Source organism: Centroberyx affinis, unplaced genomic scaffold, assembly GCF_046629955.1.
Source record: "Centroberyx affinis isolate AG114_WGS23_722 - 3 ecotype Tasmania unplaced genomic scaffold, CSIRO-AGI_Caff_v1 ptg002151l_1, whole genome shotgun sequence".
NCBI classification, from domain to species: Eukaryota; Metazoa; Chordata; class Actinopteri; order Beryciformes; family Berycidae; genus Centroberyx; species Centroberyx affinis.
The window spans coordinates 462057-476757 of NW_027280468.1; the positions used below are offsets into that span (position 1 = coordinate 462057).

At 44.1% G+C, this 14701-nt stretch overlaps 1 protein-coding gene across 2 annotated transcripts in view; it reads right to left on the reverse strand.

The window, feature by feature from the left end:
* LOC139654798 (SH2 domain-containing adapter protein F-like) overlaps positions 1-14497 on the reverse strand; it is a 101742-nt gene extending 87245 nt beyond the window's left edge. For both annotated transcript variants that reach the window (XM_071531972.1, XM_071531971.1), the window contains exon 1: positions 13866-14497. In XM_071531972.1, the coding sequence (XP_071388073.1) occupies positions 13866-14297 (432 nt within the window). In that variant the 5' untranslated portion in view covers positions 14298-14497. The remainder of the gene's footprint in view (positions 1-13865) is intronic.
* Between the last annotated feature and the right edge of the window lie 204 nt (positions 14498-14701).

Genomic DNA, 14701 nt, shown 5'->3' on the forward strand with positions numbered 1-14701 from the left:
AAGCCTGCAAGATTCTCACAAAGCCACCTCCCAGGCTTAGGGCACATCCCTGTGGTAACTGGTCTGCAGCACAGAGAGAGAACTCACTGTTAGACTCTTTCCAGAGCCGCACCAGGATCCCAGGCTGGCCATGTCTTATACCTGCCGGTGCTTTGGCAGCTCGCGACGAGGAGAAAAACAGACTTCTTAAAATGCATTGCGGCTCTCAGGCAATGAAGTTGATTTCAAATCAGTGGGAACAGAGGGGGAACATTAGCGGAGGAGGGAGACTATAACAGACACCTGCCACTTTGGCTCGGCAGTCGACGCCGCTAGAGCTTCTAGGATTACAATTCAATTGGGCCCCAGTATTCCATTAGAAGTGAGAAAATACAGGCTACAATTCTCCTCCTCCACTCCTAATGGAGGGAGAATGGGTCTGGCGGGCCCATCAGAGCGTCGCAAGTAAAAGAATAGAATTTTCACAAAACTGCATTAGTAGTGATTTGATCGCATGGCTTGAGATGTGGTTATAATACACTATATACATAGATGTGGTTATAATACACAATAATAATAAGGAAATCGGCTACTGTATATTATATTTTGTTTTTGCATTTTGAGCTTTTCAATGCATTTCCATTGTAGGCATTTTAGAACCACAAACCATTTACATTACATTACATTAGGTCATTTAACAGTCGCTTTTGTCCAAAGCGACTTATAGTAAGTACATTTTGTCAACAGTAATCAAACCGACTGTATAGCCTATCACAGTCTTCATCAGCTAAGCTTTCAATGGGGAATAAGTAGCATTCGTAGAATCAGAGAGGCTTTTTTTTCGTTTATTGTGCATTTACCACTTAGTAGTAGCAGTAAATTCACAATAAACGTAGGCCGATGGATTCACAAGGCACTGACCAGATAAACACCCACAGACACGCTGATGAAAATAATGACTAGGCTCAGTGTCAGCCACCTGAGAGCCCTGCTGAATGACTGCAGACAGGAATGTGATATAAATGTCATGGCTGGTCCAGGAAGGATTGAATGCGTCAGGGGCCGGTGAAGGCTGATGCCCCTCTGAGACCACCAGAACAGTCAGCAGGCTGCAGAATGAGGGAGGGGGGATAGGGGGAAAGAGAAAAAAAAAAGAGGACTGACGTGTGTGATTTATGTCTCACGCCACGGGGGATTTCAGCCACTGATAACCTAATACGACTCAGTGCTTAGCAGCTCGATTGCATTAAGGCATTTCAAAAGGGGCTCTTTTTGCTGCTGTTGCTCTTTTGTTCTTCGGTGTAACGCAACAAAGAAAACATGCCACCATCTCAAGGCATGAAAGCCGCTTTAAAGGAAGAGGGGAGGGGAGGAGAGAGGAGCGATGAGGGGAGACTGTATCTTCTATTTTTCGATTTAAAACAAAGAAGAGTATTGCTGAACAGCCATGCATATGTTTCCGCCTGTTAGACAGACCAACATTCATCTAAAAGCAACATTCCGCAAGCAGCAACTCCTTAAACTGCCTCGGTTGATAGCTCCTCCACCTTATCTTGGTTTATAAACACAGGATAAATGCTGTGTTGCAGTCATGTGAAGATAACTGGGCCACAATCTTCTAAAAAGAACATCTTGGCGAGAAACATTCCCTCAAGGCAATTTATTTAAACAGAAATGATCACAGCCTCTCCGTTGACATGATGCAGTTACTATCAATAAGATACCTTTATGTTTCTAAGAACTAAGTGCAAATCTGGTTACAATTCAATGAAAGCCCCTTGTGAGGACTGAGCCCTGCTGGGTTCTGTATCTCTCAAACAGATTAGGCAGATGGAAAACTGGCTTCGCCTCAAAAGGAGAGATGGTGCAGCACTTTTCCCACCACGCAACCCTGACATTAATGAAACTTTATTGAAACGTTTCCTGAGAAACGCGGTGGCTGCTTGAGCATTCAGCCTGTGGCTCTGTGAACTTGGGAGAGTGATGTGCCTCCTCTCAATGCCTACTTAGGAATCAGCAGAGGTAGCTAATCAAATTATTAGGTTTGCCATGAAGATGCTTTTTCACAATCAGTCACAAGCTACTGGAGTCCAAGCACCAATGAAGAGCACTTTACTTGAGGAAAACAAAAATTATGTTTATCTTCAGGTGAATCAATCTGCTCTGCTTTTAACCTAATTGGAGCGTCTATCAACCTCAGCATTCCAATGTTAGTAAAGCATGTTACTCATCCTTGTGAATCAACAAAAACAATAAAGTGTATGGTAGACGAGTCACTGTGTCCCCAGAGGAAACTTTAAGATAAAAGCATGGGCGAGTGTTGTCAGAACGTGTATGATCTGATGATTAGTTAAAAACTGACACAGGCCTATGAAAAAAAATATCCCTCCTATTTTCCTGTCTTTCCACACAGCCTCAAAACAGCATTTTCTCAACCATAATAACAAGTGCAACAAGCTTTACTGTTTATGTTTTAAGGATTAGATTTAGCATCCCCCCTTTGCACTTCAATGTACCCAACCATCAGTTTCACATGTGTCTCCCTTCGAGGCATCTGCGTTGTTCAAAGAACAGCGCGCTTCTTTGTGCCGACTTATTTATTACCCCCTCTCCCCCGACCCCCCCCCCCACCCCCACCCCACCCCACTTTAAGATTCAGACCACATAAAACGTTTGTTCTTCAGATCTCTGCACTTTTGCCCATGTGGGGCCGGGCGGCTTTCGCACGGCAGCCGGGGTAAAGCCGGTTCTCTCGGCACAAGTGATTTAGCCTGGCATTGATCATGGGTTGCACGGGAACGCTTCCAGATGCAGCAACAGTGACACTGATACCACGCAGCACAGTTCGGTGTCAAGTGGGGAAAACATCGGCAATGCATGATGAAGTGGAGTCAGAACAGCACTTGCCATTTGCTGTTGAAAGAAAAAGGGGCGCATGACACATTATGTGCAGCTGGAGCGCCCCTATACAGGAGTATGGGTTACTGGGATTTCCAGTGTTCTCAGCTTTGTGTTGAGGCTTAAATAGTCTGGTACAGGTCACAAATATTCAGTTCACACATCGGTCATAATTACATACAGAGGCACATATTCATGCACTGTGCACATACACGCACAAATACACATAGCTATACACTCTAAAACACATAGAAGCACATGTGCGCACACACACACTAGCGAAATGGTTTGGAATGGGTTCAATCAGTGCTGAAGGAGGATGTCTAGTGTTCATTCACAATGCTCATTATAATCAGTCTTTCTGATGACATTCAGTCAGTACAAGCTGCTACTCATGAGTTCCCATGATAAGGAAAGTGCACATTAAGTTCTAAAAAAAAAAAAAAAAAAAGCTTCTAGACCTGCAAGGGAGTTATAAATAGGTTACTCTATAGAACCAGTATCATCATTTCATCTGCATTCCAATGCCTTTCTTACCATAAAACCTCTAATAACTTGTGGCGTCAAACACACCTCTGCGTCTTACAATAGTCTGGGAGGTCTTCATATTACAGCACATAAACACCTGCTGTGACTAAACCACTGCTGCCCATAAAACTGTACTTAGGACCACTGGAAGCATCTGTCATACCACCAAAATATTATCATAATGTTCCACTGAGCCACGTCTGTGCCATCAGTGTTTGTCAGGGCAGCTCTGAAGTCATCACTCCTCTCACAGTGACATTGTATGTGTCCTGTGTCTCAACAGCACTGTGACATATAAATCCCTCTAATATAACAGGGCAGATGCTACTAAAACTTTCTATTCTATACTCATCCCAAACCTAAGAGACACAAACATAGGAGGCATAAGATTGAGCCAAGGGATGCAGTGTAAACAGGCCAATCTGGACTTTGGGAAATCTCTCTATGTCTTGGGAAATCTCTCTCTTTTCACAGGTGTTCCCACTCCATTACTCCATCCTCCATTCTTTTCTATAATTGTACTTCCACCTGAACAAAATACCCAATGGGTAGAGCTCTGGCTTTCACAATTTTAAACAGGAATTTGTGTAGCCTGACTTTTCAGTAAAGTCCTATTCTGATTGCCAGTCATGCCTTCTCTTTTCCATTCTTTTGGCTTAGTACCCAATGCAGTGGAGTACAACAAATACCCCGGCTCGTCCCTCGGGACGTCCCCACTGAAACACACTCCACAGACACTTAGGACCTGCACTAGAGAAAGAAGAAGAGGGAGATGGCGGCACCGTATGAAGGTGCTCTTAATATGCGACAGATATTCAAGATTAAGTACTTGACGACACGCTTGACAAAATCCAATTTCCTTCCTCTGCCCCCATCCCTCTGTGATAGATTTATTAGCAGTGTTTCTGCTACATACAGTCAGCAGTGGTGCGGCACCAGAGTCGAGAATAACTGTGGTGCTACACTGGAATGTTGGAATTTTATAACAAATATGATAATCCTGCTCCCGTGTGAATGAGCGATTTGTCCTTCACGTAGGCTACACCAATTTCCCTCATCGCTACAGTTCAAATTATTATGGAAACACTTATTAGTCTTTCAATTTAAGATAGAGGAACTAGTTTAAAAGAAGAATAATGCAAGTTGCTTGCCCAGCAGATACACAAGTATGCCCCCACACACGTAGCCACACATAAACTCTCTCACACACACACACACACACATACACACACACATATTCACTCCCACATGACTTTGCTTCCACGAGGCATAGGCAAAAACACCATTGTTTATCATGGTGCATACAAGACAAAAAACTGACACAATTTTGAAAGTAGGGCTTCATGAAACAACACGAGGAGATCCGCTGGGATGGAAGGCTTTGATTTGGGAGTATGATTTATAGAGCGCAGAGGAAAACAAGCCACAGCCAGGCCATAAACAAAGCCAGAGATTTTGATGTGAGGATGACTTGATTGCGGTCGGAAGCACCGTGGCCTCAGATAGCCTCTGTGTGGTGAGCATGTACAGAGGTCCCAGCACGTCCCCTAGACTGACAATAGAGCAAGCAGGGTGGAGTCCCACACCACTGCCATGGCTACGTGGCTTCCCACCTCTCTGAACGGGACAGCGAAGGGCGAGAGGGAGGCTACATTGGGAAGGGTGAGGGAGACTCTCCAATCTGTCCTCACAAAAAGCTCTCAGAGAAACGCACAAACAGCTATGTGCCGTCACCATTTGTCACTATTTCCGACATCCAGATTGCTCAAGTCGAAACAGGAGAGAACATTAACCCTGGTTACATTTTAGCAAGGACGCAACAGTCTACATTCCCAGCCTGCGCAGAAGGGCGAGCGCAGACTTGCCGAGTTAAAAAGGGAATGTCACCAAGTTGTAAACACTTCCTGTCAGGAAGGGAGCACTTCCTTAATCCTGGAGCAACCAAACCATTCCTTATTTTCCACCAAACAACAGCAGACAGCGGCCTGCTTTCTCTGCCCAAGTTCATGTCACAATAACAGCTAGTTTCAACTGTAAAAATAAGAAAAAAGAAAACAGAGAACAATGTGGCTTCGAATTCACTGATTCTAACACAGAAATAGCTCAGCGATAGATCTGAGCATGACACATTCAACATTATTTACTAGACCCAGTGCTCTTGCCCAGAAGGCTTCTATCTACCAGTTATTTTTTTTACAAATGAGAACCGGAAGTCTGGAATTCTACTAAGAAGAAATGTTAGTGCTCAGCTTCCTGGTGGGCACAGATAATAGTGCAGCTCTGCTACCAAGACAGAAGCCTGGCTTTACTCCATCTCCTACAGCACAAAAACAGAATATCCTGCACTCAGCCCACAATCCAAAGGCACATTTTCTATATTAAACACACACACACACACACACACACACACACACACACACACACACACACACACACACACACACACACGTACACACCAGAGGCATAAAGGCACATTACATCTGTATCTATATTTTGATGCAAAAATGTAAGTATTTGGGTAAGGCTGAGGTTTGCATACTGTGTGCTACGGGAGGGCAGAGCTACCGTTTGAGTGAAAATGCCAATGCTTCATATAGATTCTCGCTCTGTGCCTCGGATGGCACAAAACCTTAGGGCTCAATTTGTTTCCTTTTAATCAGCGTGTGACGATCTGCCTGCCCACCAGGCCTCCCTTCTTCCAGGCCCTGCTACACACACTGTCATTAAACAAAACAGTGCCATGTGTCTACAGCTCCCCAGTGGCCAGAGCTGCAGCACCAGTATAAGGGCTAATTGTGACCTGGTGGGACGATGTTCCGGTGCGAGGCTACAGAAACAAATGGGGTGACAAACACAACAGACTCCGCTAGGCCTCTTTAAACTGAAGTAAGGGCTCCCAGATGAGGGGGAAGAAAAAATAAGCAAACAATGGCTAAATGCCACCATTTCCAAGAACTATAACTTTGGGGCACATCTGTGGCGGTTATACATAAAACCCAACCACCAACCATTCAACACTAGTATCTAGTTATTACACTCAATGATGCTAAATTACTGTGCCGTGATATAAATGTAATAGGATTCGCGGGTTCACCAAAATGATATCTTTGATGAGAAGCTGAACCTTTCGGAGCTCAATTGAATAATCATTTGCTTATGCCTTCCAGCATATCCTCCTCTACAGGATCACTTCATTCTGCTCCAGAGAAGGCGGGGCTTAGACATGTAAGCCGTTTGGCTCTGGACCAACGAGCGCTGTGCTCCTTCCTTCCTTGCAAAGTGCCCTTCCAGGATTCCTGCTTAGGTCATAGGAATCCACCGAGAACATTTACAGCTCTGTACAGATGTCATGAACAGTACGGCAGAAAGAACACGCTGGTATGAAACGTATATGGTATGAAAAAATGTATGTTAGTAAGCAGTGGGTAATTAGAGAGAATATCTTGCAGACTTGAACTAGACTAGAGCGACTTTGACAAAGTGGTTGGGATGCTTCACATAGTTCAGGAAATGTATGGCATTCTTGGACACCTCAGTGAACAATGGGTCAAACGGCATCAAACATCAAACAATCATCCCGAGTATCTCATGCCAAGAATATCACAGTCTAGACTTTACTGTAATTATGAGTCAGTGTAGCCATAGTAACGTACAACTGCCTTAGTTATTTGAAGCAGTTTATCATAATTATGAAACTAATTATCCACTTACTTGAAGGTGTGAGTCACAATCTGCATACAGTTGATTGTAACAAATGTGTCATCATTAATCAGAATTAAGAAAACAACAATGGCATAATCCCAGACAAGCCTAATATACTGTAACTTTCCCACCAATCTGTTGACTGTCTCAACCTGTGTATCACATGGCCACAGCAGTTACAATTAAGTATGATTACTTAAAAACATGTCCACATTGGTAAGTTTACACATTAAGCATTCTGCTTGCATTTTATGACATCCACATTGTATGTAACATTTTGAGAAAATGAATCTCTCACCTGAGCAGCAAGAGCACAGGTACAAAATATCAGGCTATGTTCAACACAGTGATCTGCAGTCAGCCATACAGCAAAAGTAAACAGGTTTGTGTACATGTAGAGGAACAAGGGCGCTTCCTGCACCACTCCGCCATTCAACTGGGCCAGCTATCAACCTCACCGGCCTGTATCTGATACAGACAGGTAGAGAACTGCACTTAAAAGGGGTGCTGTAACAAAACATGATGATCTCTGATGTTTTCATCCATTTTCTGGCTCCCTGAAGAAAACCGCACTCCGAGACCCAGGTGATATTGACGTCTGTGCTTGACATTTCTCCTATCGCTGGCAGAGATGAGAGCGCACAGGAGACCGCAAAGGGTCGGCGGGATGCGCTTATAATATCCCACTGAAGTCTGGAATGCCAGGGCGAAAGGCCGAGCAAAGACGCTCAGATTGTGGGGAAATGAAGCTAAGGAAAAGTTCACCACATTGCACCACGGGTTCTAATCTGCAGGCCAGTCAAGCAAGCCTGATTTACCCACACTGGAAGATTGCAGCTTGGAAGGCGCCATAATTCAGGTCTTTCGCGTACTGCAGCGCACCGCAGCGCAGTGAGAGAATCAAATTCAATCTGAGCATAAAACATTTGGACGGACTGAGCAGTGCGCCAAAGACAAAATAGGACACCTTGCAAGGAAGCCAACATCGATTCTATGGGAAATTAAAGCCACAGTCAGTGATTGCAATATGGCAGACTGTGTTGCAACACTGTCACCCTGCTACTGCCTTTGTACATACTGGGATTTGTTGGACTGAAGACATTTTTAACTCTGAAATGCAGGACTGGCAGCTGCACATGATTTTTGCATGCTATTCTGAGGCTGTTAAAAAGGTTTGTTCACATTTGTAATGATTTTAAAATACACCTGTATTTTCAGTTACAGTCATTTCCCAAAAAAAAAAATGCGTCTATCAAGTCAAAGACATTAAATTCACCCAAAATGTTTACAAACGTAAATTGCTATTTGCATTTTAAAAAAGCGTCTCGCCAACCCTCCCATCCACATACACACCCTTCCACCTTACTTACACTTGCTGTTCAGGCTATAAACTAATTACACACAACTGTCCCTTGAAGGACTCTGCTAGACAACACCCTGATTGGCTCCCAACGGCCTCTCTCTGATTCCATTATCAGAAATGTGATCTGGACCATAGGGGCCAAGCAGCTGGTGCCCACTTGTAGCATCCATCTTCAACAGATGCAACAGGACCAACAAAACATTCAGTAGATTACGTTAAAGCTTCATGCGTATGAGGTAAAAAGATAAGCCACTGAAACATAAGAAAGGGGAAATTGGATTTGGAGATGGGCTCGTCAAAAGGGAATATGTCTCAGGCACAGACTGAACAACAATAACAGGGCTGAGCCTCTCAGACTAAAAATGCACCGCTGCACTTTGAACATCCAGCAATAGGAGCTGTTGATTTTCATCACCTTGGAGAGGTTACAAAGTAAACAATGGTTTTCCAGTAACAGCATAATCATTTGAAATGCTGAGCCAGGACCTATAAAAAGGTGCATGGAGGGGATGTAGGGAAATAAACTGGGAGGAAATCTGTCAATCCAGATGCCTCTGTTGGCTGTAGGACAGCTGTCTGCGCCGACGATCCAACTGCAATGCTTCTATAGATAGATGTGCGCACGCTGGCTTATAGGATCACTGAGTCAAAGGGACCTGGAGCCCTGAAGGAAGCCAAAGTTAGGCTGGAGCACCAGTTTCCCAGGCACACACACAGAGATACTGATGATGACAGGCTGTATTTCACAAGGACGCTGCGGCCTGTTTGCTCTGCGCTGCTGCTTTTTGTTTACACATTTCCGAGTGGAGCCCGTCATCACTTTCAGGTGTCCTTGACAGAAGTTAGGTTAGTGCTGAGTAGAGCGATGAGCTGGGAGATGAGGGCTTTAATTAGCTCCAAGGCAGAGCGATAATTGATCATCTCTCTCAACTCACTCTACCATGAAGGTCTTGGCATCATTAAAAATAAAACACATCACAATGCCTTGAAAGCTAATAGACCAGCATTGTACCCCCCCCCCCCCCCCCCCGTGTGTTTGTTATCAATATAGTGATAAGGAACTACAATTTGTATCAAAATAATGAATATGGTCTTCTGTAATCTCCATATGAAGAGTCTGGCTCCAAAGTGAAATGTACATCATTTGAATAAATTGACACGTCTTGATTGCTGGCATAAAAATAAAACAATGGAATACTTTGTGATCTGACCTAAGAAATTTGCCTATAAAAAAGTAACACTTCTGAAGATGGATTCATGCTTTTTCCAATATATACTGTATATACTGTATATATATGTTTTGGATGTAAACCCTTTATATACTACTGTATCATCGCATATGGAAAAACTCTCTTATTTTGCTTTTTTCCCACATGTAAACCATGTGAATAGAAATGAAGGGCTTTTTAAGGCTGAGGGGGAAAAAAAACACTTGACGCTGCTATTGGCATTTCAGGCATTAGGTAAGCAGTTATATAATTAGCATTCATGAGTCAAGTAATTAAAACATCAATGTAGCCGAGCAGTGCTGTTAAGACACTTGTGTGCGCCTGGCTCACAGTCTCTCAGCAGTCAGCATTTAACCCGCGCAGGGAGAGAGACAATGGAGTTTCTGTGCAGCTACAGTCTCTGGTGCGTGTGTTTTTGTATTACAACACAGATATCACACCCTTTTCCTTTTGAATCACTGTCCAGATGTATCTCTTCAATTGGTTTGTGAAATAAATGTAAACTCTGAGGAAAACACCTACGTTATCAGACGTTTCTGTTTCGACATGAAGCATCGCCAAGCAAGAACACACATGATGTACTCCGTGCCCTTTCAACATTAGCCTGAAGGCCATGAGCGGAGTGTCTATAAAAAAATACAAACAGTATGTCCTCCCACAGACAGTGTCGAAACAGATGCTATGTGTGTGTGCGGGTGTGTGTGTGGGTGTGCGTGCATGTGTGTAAGAGGACAGTCCCGCAGGACATAGCACTTTGGGAGGAAATCTCTTTTCAAAATCCTCACCTGGAGAGCCCCTCTAACAAGGATTTATAAAACAATTATCATGGTCTGCCTCTGACAGCCACAGTTAGAGGGGAAATCCTTGGCTTCCAGACAAACTGTAATCCTCAAAATAAGTTTGTACATAAAGCCTCTGTTTTGTCTTGAATAGCAGGTGGATGTTGAGCAGCAAGTCAACTTAGATGAGATATCCATTTAAAAACTGACACCTACTCTTGCAAAATGATTGATGGCACAAAACTGAAACAAATTACTGCATTTTTAGAGGATAGAAGATATCTTAAGTTTGTGGTTGACAATACTGGCTCCTCTATATGGATATATAAAATTTTGGGAATTAAGTCATCAATTTTCCAATGTTGCTTAGATCACATTTCATTTGTGATTGCCCAATATCCTCAAGAGTCCACACAATGGTTCCAACTGGAATATTAGCTTATTTGCCTTTCGGATTTGTACATGTGTACACAGTCAAGAGCATGTCTAACCTGCTGATCAAATGGTCTTAAAGGAGAATACTGGTGTAATTTACAGTTGTAACCCATTTAATACTTCTAGTTTGCATTTCCCCCAATCATTTTTAAGTGCATGGCGTATGCAATTAATTTTTTTTATATTTACTCGTTTTTCAATGTTTTTAAAATACAAACATCACTTTGTCAAACCTAGCTTGAAATTAACTGCTGTCCCGGCGCATGGACATGGATGTGACGATAAAGTTTGTGAGGCAACATGTTTTGGAGAGATTATTTCCTGGCGGGATACATAATTTATTCCTGTGGGCGTCAGGTGATTGACAGTAAGCAGAGCATAACGTAGTACGCGTCGCGCACTGATAAAAAAACACACTCAAACTCGAGCACAGTGAAATAACAATAAAACAGAAACTTTGCCAAAGCCACATTCAGGCTTCATGTTTTCTGTGACGGATTATCTCGCTCTGTGGAAGTTGTTTTTCATACTGAACAAGAATGAATGGCAGCAGATGTCTTCTTCTGAAGATAGGACAACAAACCATGATATCTTCAACTATGCTGACTGTGTGCAGACCTTGACTAAATTTTAAAAAATGGTATTATCCTCTAAATGGAGTTTTTTTTATATTGTATTACACTTCCCTTCTCACTGCTACACCACCTTTAATTGAAGTTACCTTCAGCTTTTAACAAAGATCCTTAAACCCCTCTCTCAACATGCTGCTTTAGCTTGCCAGCATACTCTGTACTGTAAACCCCTCTCTCAACACAATGCTTAAGCTCGCCAGCAGTCAGTATTGATCTAGCATCCAGAACGTCATTCATATCGGTAGGTGTGAGGTGTTTAAACCATGCCACAGAATAATCTGCCAGTTTGTTAAAGCCATATGTGCACATGGAGAGCAGGGAGGGGTAGAGGCGACTGTATTCCTCTGCTTGGGCCCACCATGACTAATTGCCTAGGGAGATTCAAATAAGCCTCAATTAACGGGAGACAGCTATACTCTGTTTAATTAGCTGAACAGGAGCAGCGGCTGGGTGAAGATGGTGACTTCTGGTTTCCTCCTTGCTGTATTCTGATACGTAGCACCATATGATTATTAAACCTGCAAACGTTTGCACTGTCACCAGTTTCCAGAGGGCTGCTGAAAACAACTGCTGATAGGTTGAGAAAGCAAAAAGCACAGAACTTCAAAAGATGTTTTTTATGCGCTTCAAAAGGTTCCCCTCTCTGAGTTGAGGGCGTTTGTACAGGAAAATGTAGCTCACAAAAATAGGCTTTTTGTGTCAACAAAACTGGGCAAAAAAATATGTACATTCCTCCACACAATGCTCCTAACAGGTAACAGGTCACAGACACTGCGGAATAAACACTGTTTGCTGTTATAACTAAAACCAAAAAATAAATAAATGTGCAGTGCGGAGAGCTGTGAACACACCACACCTCACAACACAGGTGTGAAAGTAAACACAAGAGCAGGAGGAGGAGGAGGAAGTGGCCTGAAGGTGAAAGCAAAATGCCCACAGAATTGGTCACAAGTGGAGTTCGGCTCTGAATGAGACATGATCTCACTGTCCTGTTTGGCCAATGTTAACAAATACCTAACGTTGGTGACGGAGTGACCAGCGAGAACAGGAAACAGCGGTGCACAGTATGAGTTTTCACACTTGGCCGTGCTTTCCTCCTGTACACGAGACGCTGCGGGACATTCCTCGGCTGGATCGCTCTCTTCATACGTCCTTAACCTCGCTGACATGGAACATCTCAGGTTTCTCCAAATGAACCAACACTCGGCGTGAATGAATTCCTGAGAAGCCTGACACGGCAGTACGCTTCGAGGCACTTGTCTTGCCTACGAGCATCTGTCTCCACATTCACTTTGTGTTGATGAGTGTGCAATATGCCCCCTGGGACACAAACTGAACAAGTTAGGAAAGCCCATGCAGGCAGGAGGCTGGTGCAGTTGTATGAAGAGAACAGAGAGGCTCAAATTAGAGCCGTGTATCTTTAAACTCATCAAGAGTGATTTCCCCTAAGGCAGCAGGCTCTCGCTGCAAAAAAAGAACATTCTCTATTGACCTGTCTAGTTAAATAAAGATTAAATAAAAGTTAAATTACAGTAGAGGCACTGTGATTATGTCTAGTTCACGGGTATATTGTTGCTTTGGATTGGGAATAAACTGCAGATCCAAATGGGCACCCAGCACTCACATCTCACCCCTGTTTGCCAACATGTTTGGCTGCACTATACAGAAAGTTAAGTGCAGCAAAGTTAGCACAAGGCCAATAATGACATAATGACACTAAAGGAATAAAGGGCCTGATTTTGGAGCTGGATGTAAACACAGAACATGCTGCTACACTGTTCCCTATCACTCCCTGTGGCTCAGCCAGGTTAGTTATTAGACAGAGGTGGATGTCGCAACACAGTGGACAGCCGTTGCGGTTGTGAAAACAAGTTCTGCCGGTTATAACGATTCATTCCTTATCCGAGTAGGTCAGGTGTTTCATACGCAAATCACGTTTTATTTTAGGGGAATTAGGGAGCGCCAGTCGCCACTGATAACACTCATGCCTATGAAAGAGAACTAGTAATCCCCTGATTTAGTTTTATGAGGATACTGTACAAACACCACAGCAAAACTATAAACTACACATAATATCCTATATATTAGGGGAATATTATGGTGATACCATTAGAGATTAAATATACCATAAACTCACTACTGAGAACCACAGACACATTATAAGTAACCGCAAGGAATATTACAGGAATGGTATAGTGATTTTGTTTCCTAAAGGGGGTTACAGTCAATATATTAGAAATATAGCCAAAATAGGCAAGTTAAAGTGTAGCCGAAGGTAAGTTGCTGCCCCATAATGCGACTTGGAGCTAACTTAACTCACCTTTTCTTTGTTGTCATGGTCGGAGGGAGGTGAAGTGGGAGATTTAACACTCCCTACAGCAACAGCTTGGGTCACCGTGATACCGCCGCCCGGAGCCGGGCTGCTCTTTTCGATTGTTTCCACCTTGATGAGCCGGTGCTTTGGTGACACATACTTTATATCCGGAGAGCCCACAGTGTTCAAGCTTGACCCAAAGGAAATATTCCCACCGGGAGTGTACGGGTCTTCGAAGTCCAGCTCCTTTTGTAGTTTGTAAGCAGCGAGGATGTCCGGCTGAGCGGGGCTCGGGTAGGTGGCCCCGGAGCTCGGCTGCTGGTAGCCAGGCGCACCGGGCACACCGGTGTGACAGTGTCTGTAGTCCGGTTTCGGCGGCGCCGGAGGGGGTGCTTTGGTAGTTTTGAATCCTAGGTGCTCCTTGAACCACTTGGCCATGCTGCCAGTGCATCGCTCAAAAGTCAATGAATGTAGTTTAGTCCTGCCAGCGGTGCCCGGAGTGTGTTTGTCAAAGTGGGATCCGCGGCTCACCCCCCGGCCGGTCCGGCTGGCTTTTCGGAGCTGCTCTCTCTCCGTCCAGGGATCAGCGCGCGGAGCCACAGGCACTTTCTGATCTGCCCTGCCGCAACTCTGCCACTGTTGTCGCTCTGACTGACTGCTCGGCTGCTCTCCACGTCAGGTTTCCAGACTACGCAACATGGGAGCGCTTGTGCAAGAGGAACAGACGCCCCCCCCTCACCCTCCTCCACCCCCGCCCCCCTCATTGCCCTCCCTACCTGAGAACATTCACTGCCACCTACCGGACTCGCGATACTCTTACTGTCTACTACTGTAAATGCCAG